Source organism: Somniosus microcephalus, chromosome 12 (assembly GCF_052327205.1).
Source record: "Somniosus microcephalus isolate GS21.2 chromosome 12, FLI_Smic_1.0, whole genome shotgun sequence".
Lineage (NCBI taxonomy): Eukaryota > Metazoa > Chordata > Chondrichthyes > Squaliformes > Somniosidae > Somniosus > Somniosus microcephalus.
In genome coordinates this window covers 64,158,864-64,182,474 of record NC_140998.1, presented here as the reverse complement: position 1 = coordinate 64,182,474, position 23,611 = coordinate 64,158,864, and the positions used below count along the sequence as shown (strand labels likewise).

Below are 23,611 nucleotides of genomic sequence, written 5' to 3'. Positions count from 1 at the left end.
TAGCCGGCTCATTGCTGGTGCATCTCCCTGTGCAGATCTTGCTACTATACTAGCCTCTAAAGAATGCGTAGTGCCAGTATCTGAGCTGGTGCCTGTGGGTGAGACATGCAGTGACGCGGTGTGTTCATCCTCCTCCTCTTCTCCCGCGTCGCTCTCAATGGTGCCCTCAGGGACAGGCTGCTCCGGTGCTTGCTCATTATCTGAAAGCATAAAGGCACAAGAGATGGGTTAAGGTAAGGGGAGGGAGAAATGCATGCATTCAGCATGATTAGCTGGAAAGTGCGAAAGGCTTGTGGGGTGAGAGGGAAGTGGGATGTGAGAAGAAGGAGTAAGGATGAACATACCGCTGTTGTCCCCAAGGGGCTCAACGTTGCTATTGGCCACAGCGCCCACAACCTGGCACTCAATAATCTCCAGCACTCTATTTTCCCGTGCTGACAGTGATTGGGTGTAGGCTTGTTCCCCGCCTGTGTGCTCCTGCTCCCTCCTGTTGTGAGCCACCTTGGCCTGCAAGAGAAAGGAAAGTGTGTCAGTGAGTGTGGAGCGATGTGTTTGAGTGATGTGCCTGCCTTAGTTGAATAGCTGTCATTGTGTGCAAGGTGTGAGATGTGGGTGTGAGTGTTGGTAGGCAGAGGTTGTTGGTGGGTGAGTGCTGGGGGTGTGGTGCTTTGGTCAGTGTGTGCAGACTGTGGTTCAGATGGTGGTATCTAGCATTTGTTGAAGCATTGACTCACCCTGACCACCCGAGTGAGGTCGTTAAATTTCTCCCTGCACTGTGTGTGGGTCCTGGGGACCACAGTGCTGCCCGAGACCTGATGGGATACCTCCCTCCATGTGGCACGGAAGATTTGTGGCAAGGGCCTCCTGCCACTTGCCGGGTAGAGCACCACCCTCCGTCTCTCCACACCAACTCCGCCAATGCTTAGTCTGAAAATCTGCGGGCTCTCTCCCTGGGGTGTGGATCTGCCATGAGTACAGCTGGTTGAGTCGTCCGGCTCCTTGGACTTGGCCTGCTCCTGCTTGCTGGCACAGGTTCACAACCAGCAATGCTGAGAATGAGGCTCTGCAACATGAATGAACATCCCTTTTAAGAACTGGAAAGAGCCTGTGCCAATGATGACTTGTGATTAGACTGCACCTGATATTGGTTAGCGCTTTGAGTCTAACGCCACTGAGCTACGTCATTAGCGCTTGATTCAGCGCTCCCATTGTTTTTTTGAGCGATGACAATGAATTTTGCGTGCTGCGAGATTCATTAGCGCCTGGCGCTAAATCCCAAACTTTTCCAAAGTGAGCGCCCATTCCTGGGCTATAATGAATTTCTTGCCCTGAGTTTGAAGTCTTTGGAATTAATGGCCTAGAAATTCGGTAGGCTTAGCGCCGCATTTGAGGCGCTAGAGGGCCTAGCACCGGAGTTATGGCCAGTTGAGAAATTCCCTGGGGCCCTAAATCGGCGTTGCACCGGTAGCGCTGCGCCGGCACCGATGACGTCATCGGTGTGCGCAGCGTCCCGGTTGCCGTGGTAACCCGGCCCCAAGCCGAAATTCAGTTGCGCCCGCCTCGCCCGTGGCAGGCGCAACTAAGACTCTGGCAACAGAGTCTTCCCCCAGTGTGCGCCGGCGCATAAAGGTGGAGCGGCGGCCGGCCGTGTTCCCGGCGGCCGCCTGCCCGCACCTCCCTTCCCGGACTCCTGCATTCCCCCCCCGCGGCCCTGATCAGTGTCTCATGCGAGCCCGGCACTTCCCCGAGGTGCCGGGCTCAGATGTCGGGTCAATCCGCCGGACAGTTGTCGGCTGCAGGCAGCTCCTCCTTAACAGGAGGAGGAGGCCTGCAGTTCCCCCGCCTGCCGCACCGCATCGGGTGCCGCAGCGGGGGATTAGCGCCGGGAAACCCAAGTTCACGCCCGTTTTGAGGCGCTAAAGGAGGGTTTTAGCGCCCGCCGCCGTCTGGGCCCGGCGCACCCGAATTTTCGTCGGGCGCTGCCACATTACCGCTGGCGCAAACTTTCTGGCGCTACAGCCCTGGCAAGACCAGAACCCAATTTCTAGGCCAATGTTTCATTCAGTTTTTTTTGGATCCATTCCCACTAGTCAGACTTCGGTTACTTTGAAAATTTTACCTTTGTCTAGGTAACTTGTCAAAAGCATTTATATCAGTGAAATATGGTTATGCTATCTTTAGGCATACTCACTTTACCGCGTTTAAAACAGAAAAGAAATATGAGAAGGAAACAGGCGAAAAAGAAACTTGAACAGAGCAAAAATGGAAATAGGAATAGAAAATGAAAAAATAAAGTAAGGGAAGTAAGAAATATTAAAGACAGTATTGTGAAAAATATAGTGGTATTTCTCTAGAGTTATCAAAAGTCATGAATTCAATTCAGTGCTATTTAATAATTGTTGCTTGTGTCAATAAACTATATCAAAGGATGAAGGTTGCAAACCTGGTTCATAGCTGGGCACCATTAACTACACTTTGCCTGGAACTTGACGGCTGTTTCTCTGTTGCAGGTGTAAGTCTGGCTGGCAGGGAGAGCTGTGTGATAAGTGCATTCCTTTTCCTGGCTGTTTACATGGGACCTGCACCAAACCTTGGGAATGTATTTGTGACGAGGGCTGGAGAAGCAGCCGCTGTGACACAGGTCTGTACATTCACGCAGTGTCATACAAATGCAAAAGCAAAACTGTAAAATGAAGTCCATAAATTAAAACAGCTGGCAAATATCCAGAATTATACTCGAGCCTGATAAACAATTTGGATTCTGAAAACTTATTAGTAAATTTATTTTTAGGGGAATTTTTAATTTTGAAGACTGAGACTTATCTAGAAACACTCATGATCTTTTAATAAAAATGATTTAATATTAGCTCTATTTTCTAGTATTTTTGTTCCATATTGTCATCATTTTATAGAAACTTAGGCCTAGAAATTCGGTGGCGCCACGGCACCAGTCTCGCCAGGGCGCCGGAAGTACCGCCCCGGAAGGAGTCGCGATCGCCCGCCAGAAATTCAGTTTGAGAGCCCCAAACGGAAGCGCGGCGCTACTCGAGGCGCCCCGCATCCGTCTTGGGGCGCTGCAACTGAAGTTCGCAGCGCAACGTGCCGCAGCGCCACATGCTTCTTAAAGGGGAGGGGCCCGCTGCAACGCGATCTGAGATCGCGAGTGCCGGCAAAAGAGCCCGGCACCGAGGAGAAGTGGGACACAGCCGGCACAACGTGGGGTGGGGGGGTTTCAGGCAGCCGGGGACGGCTGTGCGAAGAGGTGCTGGCAGGCGGCCAGCAAAAAAAATGGCCGCCCCGCACCTCAGCGCCTCTACCTCCGCAGGTAGGCCCCCTCAATCGGTCGCAAATTGCGACCGGCGTTACAGCGGGGGGCGCTACCAAATTTCGCGATCGGGGCGGTAGCGGGGCATTGCGCACACCGATGACGTCATCGGTGGCAGCGCAGCGCTACTGGCTAATGCTGCCATTAGCGCCCCGCTAAATTTCACGGGAGGCGTGGCCAGTGGCGCTAAACCCACTAAGTGCCCTCTTTGGGTGCTAACTGGTGGCGTAGCCCACCAAATTTCTAGGCCTTAGAAATTACAAGACAGAATTGTCTGTGTATCCTTAACTGGAGTTATCTGCTTTAACAGCATTTTCCTGTCCTTTACCTGTAACATTTGTATATTTTTCTTTTTCAAATATATATTGAGTGATGATATAGTTTTTACCCCAATAGTCACTTATGGTAAATCATTCTAATAACTCTCAGTGAAAAAATATTCTACCTTCTCCTTTTGTTATTCTAATGATAATGTTGAATTTATTCTACCTTCTCCTTTTGTTATTCTAATGATGATATTGAATTTATTCTACCTTCTCCTTTTGTTATTCTAATGATAATGTTGAATTTATTCTACCTTCTCCTTTTGTTATTCTAATGATGATATTGAATTTATTCTACCTTCTCCTTTTGTTATTCTAATGATAATGTTGAATTTATTCTACCTTCTCCTTTTGTTATTCTAATGATGTTGAATTTATTCTACCTTCTCCTTTTGTTATTCTAATGATAATGTTGAATTTATGCCTCATTTGCCAATTTGTCAACCAGTGGAAACAATCTTGAGACTATTTATCTGCTCAAGACTATTCTTATTTTGGAAACCTCTCTCTGTTTAACCTTCTCAGATTCAGTGAAAAGGGATTGATTACTTAAAGCCTGTTGCCCAGATATTTCCTGCAGGGAACAAAATTATTTTTGAGTTATTTAATCTTCAGGCTGATAATTGTCAATAAACGATATCATTCAGTTTTGGGCATCGCACCTCAGGAAAGATATATTGTCCTCGGAGGGGTGTGGTTGCAGATTCACCAGAATGATACCGGGGCTTAGAGCATTAAATTATGAGGACAGGTTACATAAACTTGCTTTGTATTCCCTTAAGTATAGAAGATTGAGGGGTGATCTGATCGAGGGGTTTAAAATGTTAAGAGGATTTGATAGGGTAGATGCGGAGAAACTATTTCCTCTGGTGGGGGAATCAAAAACAAGTGGACATAATCTTAAAATTAGAGCTCGGCCATTCAGGAGTGAAACCAGGAAGCACTTTTCCACACAAAGGGTAGTAGAAATGTGGAACTCTCTCCCCCAAAAGGCTATGGATGCTAGGTGAATTGGAGTTTTCGAGATCGAGATGGATAGATTTTTGTTAGGTAAGGGTTTCAAGGGTATGGAGCAAAGGCGGGTAAATGGAGTTGAGGTGCAGGTCAGTCATGATCTAATTGAGTGGCAGAGCAGGCGCGAGCGGCTGAATGCCTTACTCCTGTTCCTATGTTCCTAATTGATGGAGAAAAATGTAGCTGTTTATATTGGCATGGTTACAGGAGTCCTGGAGATATCAGCATTTTTAACGTGTGATTAACAGCTGTGAATCAACATAATGGAGGTATTCAAATAGTGGCACAAAACATAGGCACAACCCCAAACAATCATATGACTGCAGATGCTGGGAAGCTGAAATTAAAACAGATAATTCTGGAAACACTCAGCACATCAGGCAGTAATTGCGGACAGAAAAACATAGGTTTAATGTTTCTTGGGAAAGGTCATTGACCTGAAATGTTAACCCTAACTTTCTCTGTCCACAGATGCTGCCTGACCTGCTGAGTGTTTCCAGCATTTTCTGCTTCAATATTGTTACTTAAATACAACAACAACAACTTGTATTTATATAGTGCCTTTAACGTAGTAAAACGTCCTAAAGTGCTTCACAGGAGTATTAAAAAAACAAAAAATTTGACACCAAGCCACATAAGGAGAATTTAGGGCAGGTGACCAAAAGCTTGGTCAGAGAGGTAGGTGTTAAAGAGCGTCTTAAAGGAGGAAAGAGAGGTAGCGATGAAGAGAGGTTTTGGCAGGGAATTCCAAAGCTTAGGGCCTAGGCAACAGAAGGCATGGCCACCAATGGTTGAGCAATTATAATCAGGGATGCTCAAGAGGACAGAATTAGAGTACAGATATCTCGGGGGACTGTAGGGCTGAAGGAGATTACCGAGATAGGGAGGGGGGAGGCCATGGAGGGATTTGAAAACAAGGATGAGAATTTTGAAATCGAGGCGTTGCTTAACTGGGAGCCAATATAGGTCAGCGAGCACAGGGGTGATGGGTGAATGGGACTAGGTGCGAGTTAGGACACGGGCAGCCGAGTTTTGGATCACCTCAAGTTTACGTAGGGTAGAATGTGGGAGGCCAGCCAGGAGTGCATTGGAATAGTCAAGTCTAGAGGTAACAAAGGCATGGATGAGGGTTTCAGCAGCGGATGAGCTGAGGCAAGGGCGGAGACGGGCGATGTTACGGAGGTGGAAATAGGCAGTCTTAGTTATGCTGTGGATATGTGGTCAGAAGCTCATTTTAGGGTCAAATATGACACCAAGGTTGCGAACAGTGTGGTTCAGCCTCAGACAGATGTTAGGGAGAGGGATGGAGTCAGTGGCTAGGGAACGGAGTTTGTGGCGGGGACTGAAAACAAAGGCTTCGGTCTTTCCAATATTTAATTGGAGAAAATTTCTGCTCATCCAGAACTGTATGTCGGGCAAGCAGTCTGACAATTTAAACACCATGGAGGGGTCGAGAGAAGTGGTAGTGAGGTAGAGCTGGGTGTCGTCAGCGTACATGTGGAAACTGACACTGTGTTTTCGGATGATGTCACCAAGGGGCAAAATGTAGATGAGAAATAGGAGGGGGCCAAGGATAGATCCTTGGGGGACACCAGAGGTAACGATGCGGGAGCGGGAAGAGAAGCTGTTGCAGGTGATTCTCTGGCTATGATTAGATAGATAAGAATGGAACCAGGCGAGTGCAGTCCCACCCAACTGGACGACGGTTGAGAGGCGTTGGAGAAGGATGGAGTGGTCAACCGTGTCAAAGGCTGCAGACAAGATAAGAAGATTGAGGAGGGATAGTTTACCTTTGTCACAATCACAAAGGATGTCATTTGTGACTTTGATGAGAGCTGTTTCGGTACTGTGGCAAGGGCGGAAACCTGATTGGAGGGATTCAAACATGGAATTGCGGGAAAGATGGGCACGGATTTGGGAGGCAACAACACGTTCAAGAACTTTGGAGAGTAAAGGGAGGTTGGAGATGGGGCGGTAATTTGCAAGGATGGTGGAGTCAAGGGTTGGTTTTTTGAGTAGAGGGGTGATGATGGCAGATTTGAGGGAGAGGGGGACAGTACTTGAGGAGAGAGAACCATTAACAATGTCAGCTAACATAGGAGCCAGAAAAGGAAGTTGGGTGGTCAGCAGTTTGGTGGGAATAGGGTCGAGGGAGCAGGAAGTGGGTCTCATGGACAAGATGAGCGCGGAGAGGTCATGAGGGGAGATTGGAGAAAAACTGGAGAAAGATGTGAGTTCAGGGCTAGGGTAGGGGGTAACCTTAGACGAAGTTTGGCCCAGTGGACATGGGGAAGGAAGGGAAGTGGCAGAGGCAGCTGAACGGATGGTCTCAATCTTAGAGACAAAGAAGTCCATGAGCTCCTCACACTTGTCGGAGGTGACGGTGGAGGAGACAGGAGAGAGGGGTTTAAGAAGATGGTTAGCAGTAGAGAATAGGAGCCGAGGTTTAACTTTGCATTCCAGAATGATTCTGGAATAGTGAGTAATTTTGGCAGATGTGAGCTGGACCTGATAATGCTTTATGTGGTCTAGCCAGATCTGGCGGTGAATGGCTAAACCAGTTGTCCGCCATATCTGCTCAAGTCTGCATCACTTGGACTTAAGGGAGCGAAGATGAGGGACATACCGGGGGGGAACGGCCAGGGTGCAAGTAGTAATTGTTTTAATAGGGACTAGGGCAGCAAAGGTGGTGGTGAGGGTGTGGTTGAGCAGATCGGTAGCTGCAGAAATGTCATGGTGAATGGAGGGCCAAAGGCTGGACAGTTGGGATTTCACAAGTGCATTTGTAAGAGAGTTGGGAGAGAGTTTTTCCCGGGGGTGGACACACAGAAGGAAGTAGGGTTGGCGGGGGTGGGGGGGGGGTGGGCATGGAAGGGGGATGTGGGTGGTGAGCGATACGAGGAAGTGGTCAGAGGTGGCCTTATCAGCGATAGACACGATGGGTGTAGCGAGGCCATGAGAGATGGCAAGGTCGAGAGCGTGGCCGTGAATATGGGTTGGGGAGTTTACATGGATGGAGAGATTAAGGGAGGATAGGAGGCTAGTGAACTCAAAGGAGAGAGCTTGATTACTTGAGGTGGAAGTTGAAATCACCGAGGATGAGACGTCGTTGTATAATATTTGTGGCTGTATAATATTTTCCATTTAATCATTATCCTACCCTGTAGGACATAAGAGCATAAGAAATAGGAGCAGGAGTAGGCCATTCGGCCCTTCGAGCCTGCTCAGCCATTCAATAAGATCATGGCTGATCTTCGACCTCAACTCCACTTTCCTGCACTATCCCCATATCCCTTGGTTCCCTTAAGAGTCCAAAAATGTATCGATCTCTGTCTTGAATATACTCAACGACTGAGCATCACAGCCCTCTGGGGTAGAGAATTCCAAAGATTCACAACTCTTTGAGTGAAGAGGTTTTCCTCATCTCAGCCCTAAATGGCCGACCTCTTATTCTGAGACTGTGACCCCTGGTTCTAGACTCCTCAGCCAGAGGAAACACCCTCCCTGTATCTACCCTGTCAAGTCCTTTAAGAATTTTGAATGTTTCAATGAGATCACCCCTCATTCTTCTAAACTCTAGAGAATATAGGCCTAGTCTACTCAATCTCTCCTCATAGGACAATCCCCTCATCACAGGAATCAGTCTGGTAAACCTATGTTGCACTCCCTCTAAGGCAAGTATATCCTTCCTTGGGTAAGGAGACCAAGGGGTCAATTTTCTGGCCGCCGTCGGGCGGCTTTTCAGGTGGCTGGGGGCCGAAAATCGCTTAAAAAGCGGGTCAGGACCCCCCCCCCTCCCCGCCTGATTCCCCGCCCCGTCTGACTTTCGGACCGCCGTTTCCCCACGACCCGCTTCAGTCCCGGCCGCCGCTGGCGGGACTGGTCGTCGGCACACTAATGACCAATAATTACCTTGTTGAAGAAGATTTTCCGGGGCCGTTGCGACTTTGGGGCTTTCCCCACATCAAACACGCCTGCGTGGAACCCCGCCGCTGAGACCTGGCGTGAAGCTTGCCGGCTTGCTTGCTGTTAGCTGCAGGTCAGGGAAAGCTGCGATTTAAAGGGACAGCACTTGTATGTTGAAGGACCTTGTTGTTGCAGGTTTGGGGCTACTTCTTCAAGGCTTAGGCACAGCTGTGGAAGGTTGAGCCTCACACACTTCTCCAATGCAATCACCTGGGAAGCCCCTCTCGTCATCCTCACTCAGCGCTTCCTCAGCGGAGGCATCTGCGAGAAGCATGGGATGCCTTTTTTTCCTTCCCTTCTTGCCATTAGAGGATCTCCAGCAGCAGAGGCGGCAGCAGCAGAACCAGGAACAGCAGGATGAGCACCAGGAGCACCAGGCTGCTGCTCACTCACCTGAAACTGCACAAGCCAGAAGGGGCCAGCGCTTGGAAGTGGCTTGAGAGCACCTTGCTGCGCTTTAGGGGGCCATGGGGACCCGTTTCTGCACTGGCAGTCCTACTCAGAAGGACTTCCATGAAGATTTGGTTTCTCTGTTCAACAGATGGCCAACGCTCCTCAAGAGATGTCATTCTCTTATGAGCACTCACCATGTTTTCCGTACCCTGGCGAGTTATCTCCTCCATGGAGGTTGCCAACCTTTCCATGGTGATGCGTTCATGCGCCAATGACTCCACAAAGGCTTTGCTCATGGTCGCTATGGACTCCTCCATTCGCTCCACACTCGCAGCGACCCTGGAGACAAAACCTGCCAGAGACTCCTGCATCTGTGCATGGAGATCCATCACCTCTTCTCTTGCGGATGGACCCAGAGGCCGAGGGTCGACATGCAGCGCAGCTGAGCTGAACTGGCAGAGTCCTGCGCCCTCCAACGAGGACTCTCCACTGCTGTTCCTGTCTCCAGAATCTGCTGAGGCTAACTTGTGAGCTGTGAAACACCAGGTGACAACACTACTCTATGTCCCGAAGGTCCCCCTGAGGTGTGAGTGTCTGCGCTGGTGCTGGGTGCGCTTACTTCTGCTGACGCTGTGCCCTCAGAGGTTGGAGCTTCCTCTGAGGAGTCTGGCTGCACAGCCTCTTCCTCCTCCACAGTGAGGACGGGGGCGCTGGATGGTACTGTGGGGGAGTAAAGGAAGGAGTTAGAGATGTAATGCCAAGGTTCTTCTGGTGACTCCCAGCGAGTTGGCATCTGCTGACACCTGCATCCATGCAGCATTGGTCTCAGTGGGAGGCCTCTTCCTCCCTGACCTAGCGAAGAGGACCTCCCTGTGAGCACTAACCCCATCCAATAATGCCTGCAGTGAAGCCTCGTCGAATTTGAAGGCAGCTCGGGGTCTGGCACTGGCCACAGCTGCTGCAGGCTCCTCTGCCATCCTGTATGGTTCGTTTGGAAGCCTTCAGAGGATGCAGTGCTTGCTATGGACTTTGAAAGCACCACGAATGATGACATCATATTGTGGGGATTTCTGACTCGAATTCGACAATTAGCAAGGCTTCCCACATGCTGGGAATTAATTGGCCAATTGAGGGAAAATTGCGTGGCGCTGGCTGACACTTTTTTATGTGTGTCAGAAACCCCACATTCGGGGAAACCCGACCATTTCCCACACAAGCCAAAAATCGGGGCCCAAAACTCTACACAGTACTCCAGGTGTGGTCTCAACAAGGCCCTATATAATTACAGTAAGACATCTTTATTCTTATGCTCTAATCCCTTTATTCCTAATTTAATTGGTGATTTTCAGCCTAGGGAGATCTTTCACCTTGGTCTCCGCTCATTCAGAGTGCCGCTCTATTGATCTCAGTTGACATGCAGACTGAATTCAGAGCAGACTGGTACACAGCAGTATTCAGCCAGTAATGATTTGTCCTAGCTGTAGCGTATCCTGAGTGACAGCATTCCCTGTGCCACCACTCTTTTGTGCACCATTACCAATGGCAGCTGGCATTAGGGAGGGGCTCGCTGGTGTGAGAGGCGAACGGAAATATTGGGGCCAATTTTGAAATTGGCAAAAGTGTAAAACGGCCGATATCGTATCAGACGCCCATTATACATCTCTCCCGATTTTCATTTCCATTGAAGTCAATGGAAAAAGACTTGCTGCTTCCAGGAATACTTGAGGAAGAACAGGACATGCAACAAGACAGCTAGAAGCCAGAGAAAGGAGGGCACATCTGATAGCTCAATACTTTCAATAAATAAATGTCACTTCACACCTGTTTGTTCTCCTTCCCACACCCTCACGAAGTCCATCACTGTCAAAAACTTCTGTCAAATTCCTTCATAAGGCAGAAGTCTACATATCTGCTACAATCATCTAAACCTCAAAGAAGAAATTAACTCAGAACTCTGCAGTCGATGTTGAGTGCCCTCACCTCACACTCCCCGATCAGTTCATACCTAAAATGGCAGTCATGGTCCTATTTATATCATGGGACCTTGATTTCCATAATAAAGGGGCCTATTGCCTGAACTAGGTGGATGCTTTGGACAACCAGATATAGGACCCTTTTAAAATGACGTCAGCCACCAACCCCATTTTGAGATTGTTACCGCCCCATTAACGCCAGATGAAAGGAGTCAAAATCAACTCCTGTGAGTGGTAGAGGATTTATAATGGCAACACAGTCTTGACTTGCCTTGACCACCCTTGTGAGGTCATTGAACCTTTTTCTGCACTGTGTGGCAGTTCTTGGGCTGGTACAGGTTGCACTGATTGCCTCTGCCACCTCCCTCCAGGAAACCTGCACCACCCGCTTATTTTTTTTTATTGGTTCATGGGATGTGGGCGTCGCTGGCAAGGCCAGCATTAATTGCCCATCCCTAATTGCCCTTGAGAAGGTGGTGGTGAGCCACCTTCATAAACTGCTGCAGTCCATGTGGTGAAGGTACTCCCACAGTGCTGTTAGGGAGGGAGTTCCAGGATTTTGACCCAGCGATGATGAAGGAACGGCTGTATACTTCCAAGTCAGGATGGTGTGTGACTTGGAGGGGAACTTGGAGGTGGTGGTGTTCCCATGCGCCTGCTGCCCTTGTCCTTCTTGGTGGTAGAGGTTGCGGGTTTGGGAGGTGCTGCTGAAGAAGCCTTGGCGAGTTGCTGCAGTGCATCTTGTACATGGTATACACTGCAGCCACGATACGCTGGTGGTGGAGGGCGTGAATGTTTAAGGTGGTGGATGGGTGCCAATCAAGCAGGCTGCTTTGTCCTGGATGGTGTCGAGCTTCTTGAGTGTTGTTGGAGCTGCACTCATCCAGGCAAGTGGAGAGTATTCCATCACACTCCTTGCTTGTGCCTTGTAGATGGTGGAAAGGCTTTGGAGAATCAGGAGGTGAGACACTCGCCGCAGGATACCCAGCCTCTGACCTGCTCTAGTTGCCACAGTATTTATGTGGCTGGTCCAGTTAAGTGTCTGGTCAATGGTGACCCCCAGGATGTTGATGGTGGGGGATTCGGTGATGGTAATGCCGTTGAATGTCAAGGGGTGGTGGTTAGACTCTTGCTTGTTGGAGATGGTCATTGCCTGGCACTTGTGTGGCGCGAATGTTATTATGGAGCTTACTGCCCTCATTCTCAACAGTGTGCCTCTTCTGGCCCTCACTTATGCTTCCAACATCTCCAGTGACACATCTGAGAAACAAGGAGCTCTTCTAGCTCCTGATCCTGCCTCCCACCCACTCACCCTCACCCTAAGGCTGCTTCTGCTGCTCAGAAAGTGATGCTGCCCTTTAGCTTGCTGCAGCCTGTGTTTCCCTCCTTCCCAGTGGTGTTAAGTCTATCAGGAGTGGTATTAATGTTCTGAACCCACACTGCATGGCAAATAATATCTCTGGGAGAAAGTTGCAGGGGTTTTGCAATGGATTCACATTGGTGGGTGGTATTCCCACTCTGCTGCTAACCCACCACTGGGATAAGAAATTCAGCCCCACTAGCTTCAACAAATCTCTAGATGTATGAACGCTTTCACGGTCAATTATTACAATTAGACTGATTTTTTTTTACTTCAAGTTAGACAGTAATAACATACTGATTAAAAATGTAACGTATTCTTTCTAAAAAGATGAAATTCCCTTCAATACTCGGATGATCTATGATTCTAAGGGCATTCTGAGGGGAGTATAGGTCAGCCACAGTTTTAGAACCCTGCTGTACTCAATTGTATCTCATGCTTATTGAACGATTGATACATGTTTGTTCATGTGCCTCTAATGAAATGCATTAGCAAATTTTGAGTTTTCTTTCATGTAAAATAATTTGAATTAAAAACCATTAAAAACTGAACATTTACTTTGTTAATGTATTAGTATTCATGGTGCAGAATGGTTTCTCTGTTTTAATTAACTACATTTTTAATTACAGCCTCCCACAGCTGTTCACCTGAGCACCCTTGTGCTAATAATTCTACATGTCTAGAGAGTGAAGACAGTGGTTACGTGTGTATCTGTGGACTGGAGTTTATAGGAAGCCATTGTCAACTCAGGAAAGGACCCTGCTACACCAATGGGTAAAGGAGACATGCTGTTAAAATCTAAACTACAGTGTTTTCAGGCAGCATGAACAGATTCACTGTCTCCATTCATACTATAGAAATCACAAGTGAATTATATTTAGCTCACCTGACTTTATCCATTCAGAATGAGTCTCACCACAGTGTCCAATTGATTCTTAAATAATTGCAGCATTTTTGTTTCCATCACAATCCATTCCATATGTTGATCATTCTGTGTATGCAAAGAAGAACTTCCTGATAGCAGTCCTAAATTTGTCTTTCACTAATTTAAAAGTGTGGCCACTTCAACTTGCTCATTTTGATTTCCAAACTGTTCACATGCCGAAGAGAGACCCGAGTCCCAAAATATTTAGATATTTCTGCATGCATATCGTATACCACCTGTGTCAGTGGCAGATAAAGTGCATTGTGCTGTGCCAGAATTGATTTAAATGCTTTAATACGCTGCCGAAAATGTCATATTGAGGAATAAATTCAAAGCTGCAAAACGTCTATTTTTAACTGGGTTTCACTGAACAGTGACAGTGGTTTTAAAAATACTTTCCCAGGTCTGTACACAGAACAGTATTCAATAATATGATCAGCACGCACTGAAACCTGGAAATTGGAACACAGAAGGAAGCCTTTCAGCCCATTGCACTTGTGCTGGGGCTAGCTCTTCAACTGCAGCTCTGTAGTCTAGTTCCATTTTACTGTCCTTTCTCCATATCCTTTCAAATTCTTATCCAATTCCCCCTTAAATGATGTTACAGCTTGTGCCTCAAAAGTCACTTGAAGTAAAGCATTTTGGCCGTGTAGCACAACAGGTCTTGCAACCAGAATCCACCTCTTTTTTAAGAGGTGCTTAAGTAGCATTGTGGCCTCCTGATATCAGACCCCCCACCAAGAGGCGTGCAGCCAATAAACAGTACATGTAGCGCTGGCTGCACGCATGAATAATTATAATAAGCAGGCAGCACGGATTTTACGTGCTACCTGCATTGCTGTCAACTGGCGAGGGTAATCCGCACACTGTCCCCCCTTCCCCCGCACATGTTTCCACGCGCTCCCGAATTTCTAGGCCCATATTTATCAAGTGACTGAGCTATGCAGGTCTGCACGCTATTGCAAATGGCGTGCAATCACATTGCTGCCATTAAAATGTCTGCTTATGCAACTGGGTTTATGGGCTTTGTTTTACAAGTTGCAATTTATGTGTATAATATTTTTGGTATAATTACTTTGTGCATGTTTGTTATTTACCATGTATGATCTGCAATGAGGAGTGCACAGTGAGCAATTTTTGTGGTGACAGTGTTGTACTGTGTATGTTAGCAGTGAGTTTTGCAGACGATTGAAAATTCATTTTGTGTTTGTATTTTTGCAGTTTCTCTCTGCAGTTAAGTGCAGTGTGACGGGTGGCATGAGCTATAGTCCTCTCACCTTCATGCCATTTTGTGTTCTCATGGTAAAATGTAGTTCTGGTTAGGAAGTTATCACGCTAAAATATCTTTTGATTTGTTGCATAAACAAATGACAAAGTACAAGTTACATAAACACACTTATTTGAAAAGCGTATTTTTCCTTTTTAATTTTGTTTAGTGCCTCCATTGCCATCAGTATTTATAATAAAATATTTTTAAAAATCCTTGTTACAAATTAGTAAGGTTACAGGCAATCTAAACATGCTTCAATGTTTTTAGAGACTACATTCTAGAACATTACCATATAATGTACAGATCTCCTATGGCGTTGCTAATTAAGGGAAGAGAGTAGAGTGACAGTCAGAAATTGTGCTTTAGGCACCACATGTAAAGGAAAAACTAAAAGATGTAAAGTGATTAAACCAGGAGAGAGAAATAAGAAACATGTGAGTAAAACATTAGAGCCGAAGGACAGGCTAAGGTGTGTGGCCCAAATAAGCGTGCTTTATACAAACGCACGGAGTATAAGGAATACATTGAATGAACTGCAGCCATCAATTCCAATTGGAGGGTATGACATGGTAGCGATTACTGAGACATGGCTGCCAGGACTGGGAACAAAATATACCAGGTTATAAGGTCTATAGGAAAGATAGGGAAAATGGCAGAGGGGGAGGAGTAGCCTTAGTGATTCAGGATGAAATCACTTCAATGATAAGAGAGGATATAACGAGAGGTAAGCAGGCAGTGGAGACTTCATGAGTAGAATTAAGAAATAGGAAAGGATTTAAGACTGTAGTGGGAGTTCTTTATAGGCCCCCTGGTAGCAGCTGTGAAGTGCTAGATTGGATAAATGCAGAGATTGGACAAGCGCGTGGCAAAGGCAGAGTGGTTTTAATGGGGGATTTTAAATTTCATATAGATTAGGATAAGCAGACTAGCACCTGTCAGAAAGGTAATGAATTTCTTGAGTGTGTCCGGGATACTTACAACAATATGTCCTAGAGGCAACAAGGGGGAAAGCCATATTAGATTTAGTAATGAGTAATGAGCCAGATTTAGTTAACAGCCTAACTGTGCGTGAACATTTATCCAATAGCGATCATAACATGATGGAGTTTAACGTAACATTTGAAAGGGAGAAACGTGAAACAGCTATTAAGATTCTAGATTTGGGTAAGGCAGACTTCAATGGGATGAGACAGAGACTGTCCACAGTAAACTGGACAAATCTGTTAATGGGTAAAATGACAGAAGGAGATGTTCAAAAAAGAATTCAAGGTGATAATAGAACTAGTTTATACCCATGAGGGGCAAGAGCTTTACTTGCCAAAAAAAAAGCCATGGATGACTAAAGAGGTGAGGGATAGCATAAAACTAAAAGAAAAAGCCTACAAAAATGCAAAAAATAGCACGGATCCTGGCAAATGGGAAAGATACAAAGAACTGCAAAATTCACAAAACAGATAGTAAGAGCTAAAAAAAGGGAGTATGAAAAGAAACTTGCAAGGGATATCAAAATAAACACAAAGAATTTTTACAATTATATTAGGAAAAAGAGGGTAGACAGGAGCAGTGAAAGCGGTAATATTGTCAATGATAAGGAAATGGCGGACATGTTGAATAATTACTTTGCGTTGGTATTTACAGTAGAGGAAGAGGATAGCATGCCAGAAATCCCAAGGAAACTAATATTGAATCAGGGACAGGGACTCAATAAAATTAACATAAGTAAAAGAACAGTAATGAAGAAAATAATGGCACTAAAGAGTGACTAATTTCAGGACCAGATGGCTTCCGTCCTAGGGTTTTAAAGAATGTAGGTGAGCACATTGCAGATGCCCTAACTATAATCTTCCAAAATTCTCTCGATTCAGGAACCGCTCCTTTAGATTGGAAAATTGTGCATGTCACTTCACTATTTAAGAATGGCGGGAGAGGGAAACCAGGGAATTATAGACCAGTTAGCCTAATATCTGTTTTCGGGAAATTGCTAGAGTTTATAATTAAGGATAGAGTGACTGAACACCTCCAATTTTCAGTTGATCAGAGAGAGCCAGCATGGATTTGTGAAAGGTAGGTCATGCCTGACAAACCTGATTGAATTTTCTGAGGAGGTGACTAAAGCAGTGGACAGGGGAATGCCTATGAATGTTATTTATATGGACTTTCAGAAGGCATTTGCAAAAGTCTCACATAAAGGCTGGTTAACAAAATTGAGGCTCATGGAATAGGTGGGTCAGTGGCAGCTTGGATATGGAATTGGCTTAAGGACAGAAAACAGCGAGTTGTGGTAAATGGCTGCTTTTCAGACTGGAGGATGGTAGACAGTGGTGTTCCCCAAGGGTCAGTTCTGGGGCCACAGCTTATTTTGATAATATAAATGACCTGGATATTGGAATACAAAGTAGAATTTCTAAGTTTGCCGATGACACCAAACTTGGGGGTGTGGCAAACAGTGAGGATGATATCAATCGACTGCAACAGGACATAGAAAGGCTAGCAGAATGGGCAGACAAGTGGCAGATGAAATTTAATAGAGAAGTGTGAGGTGATGCATTTTGGCAGAAGGAACAGGGAGAGGCAATATACACTTAATGGCACAGTTTTAAAGAGTGTACAGGGACAGAGGAACCTGGGAGTTAATGTGCATATGCCCCTGAAGGTGGCAGGACATATTGAGAGGGAATGGGGGATCTTAGCTACAAGGGCAGGTCGGTGAAGCTGGATTTGTTTTCATTAGAGCAAAGGAGGTTGAGGGGTAATTTGATAGAGGTGTACAAGATTATGACGGGCTTGGATAGGCTAGACAGGGAAAGGCTGTTCCCACTAATTGATGGTACAAGGACTAGGGGACACAGATTTAAGGTTTTGGGCAAGAGATACAGGAGGGACGTGAGGAAAACATTTTTTACACAGCGAGTGGTGAGGACCTGGAACTCGCTGCTGACGGAAGTGGTGGAAACGGACACACTCAATGTTTTCAAGGGCACTTGAGGGAAATAAACTTGCAGGGCTACGGGGAAAGAGCGGGGGAATGGGACTGACTCGATAGCTCTATAGAGAGCCGGCACGGACGCAATGGGCCGAATGGCCTCCTTCTGTGCTGTTATGACTCTATGACTCTATAAGAGACTGTTAACTAAGGTAGAAGCCCACAGAATTGAGAGCAAATTATTGACCTGGTTAGGAAATTGGCTGAGTGGCAGGAGACAGAGTAGGGATAATGGGTAGGTACTCAAATTGGCAGGATGTGACTAGTGGTGTCCCGCAGGGATCTTGTTGGGGCCTATTCACAGTATTTATTAACGACTTAGATGATGGCATAGAAAGTCACATATCCAAATTTGCCAATGATACAAAGATAGGCGGCATTGTAGGCAGTGTAGATGAAAGCATAAAATTACAAAGGGATATCGACAGATTAAATGAATGGGCAAAACTGTGGCAAATTAATTTCAATGTAGGCAAAAGTGAGGTTTAGACCTAAAAAGGATAGAACAGGATACTTTCTAAATGGCAAAAATCTAAAAACGGTGGAGGTCCAAAGAGTCTTGGGGGTCCAGGCACATAGATCATTAAAATGTCATGAACAGGTACAGAAAATAATCACAAAGGCTAATGGAATGCTGGCCTTTATATCTAGAGGACTAGAATACAAGGGGGTAGAAGTTATGCTGCAGCTATTCAAAACCCTGGTTAGACCACACCTGGAGGTGGACAGCTTTAAGTTCCTCGGAGTCCACATCACGGAAGACCTCTCCTGGTCCCTCAATACCTCCTCTCTGCTGAAGAAGGCCCAGCAGCGCCTATATTTCCTAAGGAGGCTGAAGGAATGTAACCTGTCACCCCTGATCCTCTCTAACTTTTACCGCTGCACAATAGAGAGCATCCTGACGAACTGTATCACAGTATGGTATGGCAGCTGTAGCTACTCTGACCAGAAAGCCCTGCAGCGGGTAGTCAAAACTGCCCAACGCATTACCGGCACCCGGCTACCGACCATAGAGCACATATACCAGAAACGCTGTTTACGGAGGTCACGGACCATCATCAAAGACCCTACCCACCCCAGCCACAGTCTGTTCGCCCTCCTGCCATCTGGGAGACGCTACAGATGCATTCGCACCTGTACGACCAGATTTAGGAACAGCTTCTTTCCCAGGGCTGTCATCCTACTGAACTCCACAAATAAACTCTAAAGCCTGCACATCTGTCAATGCACTTTATTATGGTTATGTTTATGTTAATGTATTACAAGCCAAATGTATGTTGAATGTTTAAATGTCCTAATCTAAATGTACACTCTCGGGAGCCTCAAGCCTACATTTTGTTGTACTGCACTTGTGCACTAACAATGACAATAAAGTTGATTATGATTATGATTATGAGTACTGTGAGCAGTTCTGGGCACCACACCTTAGGAAGGATAAATTGACCTTGGAGGGAGTGCAATGTAGGTTTACCAGAATGATACCCGAACATCAAAGGTTAAGTTACGAGGAAGAGATTACACAAATTCGGGTTGTATTCCCTAGAATTTAGAAGGTTAAGGGGTGATCTGATCGAAGTTTTCAAGATATTAAGGGGAACAAATAGGGTAGATAGAGAGAAACTATTTCCACTGGTTGGGGATTCTAGGACTAGGAGGCATAGTCGAAAAATTAGAACCAGACCTTTCAGGAGTGAAATTAGGAAACACTTCTATACACTAAGGATGGTAGGAGTTCAGAACTCACTTCTGTAAACGGCAATTGATGCTAGATCAATTGTTAATTTTAAATCTGAGATTGATAGCTTTTTGTTAACCAATGGTATTAAGGGATATGGGGCAAAGGCGGGTATATGGAGTTAGGTCGCAGATCAGCCATGATCTCATTGAATGGCAGAACAGGCTCGAGGGGCTCAATGGCCTGCTCCTGTTCCTATGTTCCTATAAGTCAGAAGATGTACTAAAGTGTGATATCTAAAGTGTGACACTTACAGGAAGTAGGTGCTATATGCAATACTTTTAATATATTAGTAGTGACTCTCCTACGGTCTTGCCCACAGTTAATCGGAAAACAATTTTGAGTTTGTTGCAACAGGCTGAGAGAGGTTACAGCACCACCTCTGGAGAAAGAAGGAATAGCAGACACTCTCGTAATATTAGAGCAGATTTTCCTTTTCCTGTGTCTGCAGCAATTGGTTTACTTAGATGCTCTTAATGCCTGGAAACAAGTTCATGACCATAAGGGAGCTAGTGTGATTTTTTTAAAGCTTATTTAAATTAATGGACAAAAAAATGGGTGGCTTAGTTCAGGGCATACACTCTTCCCCACCCAAGTTTCCTGCATTGACTGTGCCCAGGTGATCAAATTGCCCAGGCACACGAACAGCAAAATCTCCAACAATTTTTTTTAAGGTAACAATGCTCATTTTTTGAGGAAGTAAGAATATTAGATATTACCTTTACATGTTAATCATGGATTTCAAATGGACTGGTTTCAAGGATATTGACAAATTATAGATAGATCAATTCAATATCTGTTACTTATCTATTTGATTGCAGGCCACCTTGTCAGAATGGAGGAAGTTGCTTTGATGGTAATGGGTTTGCGATCAAGGCTTACTGCCTTTGCTTGCCTGGTTTTACTGGGGACTTCTGTGAAATAAGTATCAATAACTGCAACCCAAACCCTTGTGCCAACAATGGAACCTGCACAGATCTTGTATCCAGCTTCAGCTGTTTTTGTCCTGGTGGGTTCACTGGCAAATCCTGTGATTATTCAGTCACATCTTGCCTTAGCCATCCATGTCAAAACGGAGGCACTTGCCATGATCATCCTGGGGGAGGCTTTGATTGCGCATGCTTGCCTGAATATGGAGGAGAAACCTGCCGACACCAAGCATTTGAGAGCTTTACTCGTGATGCAAACCAAAATGTGTCCAAGCATGCAGGAGCAAGTTGGGTCAGACGTGGCAATCCTTTCCATCCACCACTGCATGCCCCTCATAAATCAACACACCAGCAAGGTAATGGCATGCTCAAGATCACAGTCAAAGAAACCATCCACACATCCAGCTCCCTGCTGAATAGTAGTCAAGTGATCTGCCTTATTGTGCTTGGATTATTGACATGTCTTGTGATCCTGGGGACCACAGGGATCATCTTCTTCTCCAGGTGTGAAATGTGGCTGGCAAATGCTAAATATCGGCATCTCCTTTGGAAACAGAGAAAACATCTCCTGCAAGACAAAAACGAAGACCTTTCGGTCAAAACTATATTTCCAAGCATGACTAACTTGACAAACTATGGAAAAAATTATACATCTATCTGAAGTTTTATCAAATATGTCTATATTGTATTGCATTATTTAAGGATGTTTATAATCAAGCATTTTGTTAATAACTTGTGCTGTATTGTTTAAATGTTCCTGAAATTTGTCATAAATATATGGTATATGTTTATAAATATGTGAAGTGCTAGTCCAAGATTTTGAACAAGAATGGGACCCCTATTTTTTTTATTCGTTTATGGGATGTGGGCATCGCTGGCAAGGCTAGAATTTATTGTCCATCCCTAATTGCCCTTGAGAAGATGGTGGTGAGCTGCCTTCTTCAACCACTGCCGTCTGTGTGGTGAAGGTACTCCCACAATACTGTTAGGTAGGGAGTTCCAGGAGTTTGACCCTGTGACGATGAAGGATCGGCGATATACTTCTAAGTCAGGATGGTGTGTATTACTGGGAGGGAAATTGGAGGTGGTGCTGTTCCCATGTGCCTGTTGCCCTTGTCCTTCGAGGTGGAAGAGGTCGCGGGTTTGGGAAGTGCTGCCAAAGAAGACTTGGCGAGTTGCTGCAGTGCATCTTGTAGATGGTACACACTGCAGCCATGGTGCGCTGGTGGTGGAGGGAGTGACATGGCATGATGGTATTTTTAAATTCCCACGGTTTTGTAACCTGCAGAATGGTGATAGCAAAGAATTAAATCCCCTTTTAATTGTGTACAGATCTACTGGAACTAAGACAACTATCCTATTTGAGTCTGAATTCATAGTTTATACAGTATGCTGCAATGCAGGAAACTTTCGATTTACCGGCACCTAAATAACCGGAAATCTCGGTTAACCGGCAAAATTCAGGAGTAGGTTCAGGTAACTTTTATTACTTGCCTTCCTCCATGTGTTGCTGTGCAAGGGTGTGGCTGCAGCTGTTGCTAAGCTACAGAGATGCTTGCAACTTGTGGCCATTGTTTTGAACCTGTTGCTAAGCAACATGGTTTGTTGCTTTATACGGAGCTCTCAGCTCCGTATCTTTTACTATAGCTTTCGGTTATCCGGAATTTTTGATGAACCGGCACCATGTCGGTCCCGTCCGTGCCGGATAAAAAAAGTTTCCTGTAGCTATAAATGTTAAAACATTCAAGTGCTTAAGATGCTCATGCATTTACAGAATTTGTCATTTTACTTTAATGACAATCTAGCAGTATTGTGACAGTGTTCATTTTGCTTCATAATTATATACAAGAATTAATTTAAGAGCCATTGACCAAATAAATACTTATCTTTGACTGTCATACAATGTACTTAAATGCAGTGGCATTGAATAAATAGCACTATGTAGTCAGTGATGTCTATTTGCAAGGTTAATTGTTCATTTAGTATGCTATTCAGCAAGCCTTCAGTTAGAATTGTTTCAATAGGCTAACTCCACATTTCTGGACTCATATGGGCTGGATTTTCTCAATGGAGATGTGATGGAGGCGGTACTGCTGCTTGCTGGGTCTATGGCCCGCCTCCATTAGCCTCTGGCCAACCAGCGGGATTTTCCCGATTGATCTTGTTAAGCCCGCCCTGCGGGCTCAGCAGGCCAACTAGGGGGAAGTCACCGATAGAGCACGTCAATGTCAGACGTGCCATCTGTCAAGATTTCTTGAAACAAGAAATGTCAGCGTTTGACAGCTCTGTGAAGCTGTCAAACACCGACATTCTCTGTAGTTTGATGAGTCCTTGTGTTTAGGACTCATCAAACCTTTCAACTTTGCAGAAATCACCTGGCTGTTGGTTCAGAGGATCCAACAGCCAGTCTGAAATCTACAATGAAGATGTCGGGACTCTGGATCCACCGCGGCTGAAGGCTGTAGGCAGAAACAAAGGTAAGTGAACATTTTATAACACTTAGCACTCCACACTTGCACCCATCACTCACCTCTACATCTCACTTTCAGACCCCTCCGACCCCCGCAGACCTCCTTCACGTCTCCTCCGCCTCAGCGGGGTTCTCCGAGGTCGGGAAGCCTGCACTTGATAAGATAAAATGGGACTAATCCTTTTTTCTGCCTGTTAACTACCTGTTAACAGGCAGTTAAAAGGATTTAATCCCTTTCCCGCCTCGAGGAGACGGGACCCGGATCAGAAGGGCTTCCCGCCTCCTGGCAAAAGGGCATGGAGGCAGGATGGGGGTGGGTTTACCAGTCGCTCCCACATTCTGCAACTTTACCGGCAGTCCCGCCTCCATACCCGCCTCCTCGGGGCTGAGAAAATCCAGCTCATAGCTTCAAATCCCAGCCAAGAGTGTGAGACAAGTCAATCCACACAAACAACTGCAAAAGGTGACAAGTGAAATTAGAAAGAAAGAACTTGCATTTATATAGTGCCATCCACGACCTCAGGATGTCCCAGTCAATGAATTATTGATGTGTTGTAAGAAAACAGAGCAGCCAATTTCCACAGAACAGGGTCCTACAAATAGCAATGCGATAAATGACCAGATCATTTTTAGTGTTAGTGATGTTGGTTGAGGGATAAATATTGGCCAAGATACTGGGATAACTCCCCTGCTCTTCTTCGGAATAGTGCCATGGAATGTTTTACGTCCACCTGAGAGGGCAGATGAAGGCTCGGTTTATTGTCTCATCCAAAAGATGGCAGCCTAGAAATTCAATTGCACCTGAAAACGGGCCGCATGGGGCGGGGCGTGCGCTGTACATGTCTGTTTATGTGATCCCAGGCAGCAAACATACCTGTATTGTTCGTTGGCTACACGCTTGTGTGGGTGGGGGAGAAGGGGGCAAGGACGAAATCAGGCATCTTT

General features: G+C 45.8%; 1 protein-coding gene across 1 annotated transcript in view; it reads left to right on the top strand.

The window, feature by feature from the left end:
- dlk1 (delta like non-canonical Notch ligand 1) overlaps positions 1-22,142 on the top strand; it is a 116,978-nt gene extending 94,836 nt beyond the window's left edge. The window contains exons 3-5 of the mRNA XM_086004181.1: positions 2,511-2,641; positions 12,984-13,128; positions 20,089-22,142. Of these exons, the coding sequence (XP_085860307.1) occupies positions 2,511-2,641; positions 12,984-13,128; positions 20,089-20,857 (1,045 nt within the window). The 3' untranslated portion in view covers positions 20,858-22,142. The remainder of the gene's footprint in view (positions 1-2,510; positions 2,642-12,983; positions 13,129-20,088) is intronic.
- The last annotated feature ends 1,469 nt before the right edge of the window (positions 22,143-23,611 follow it).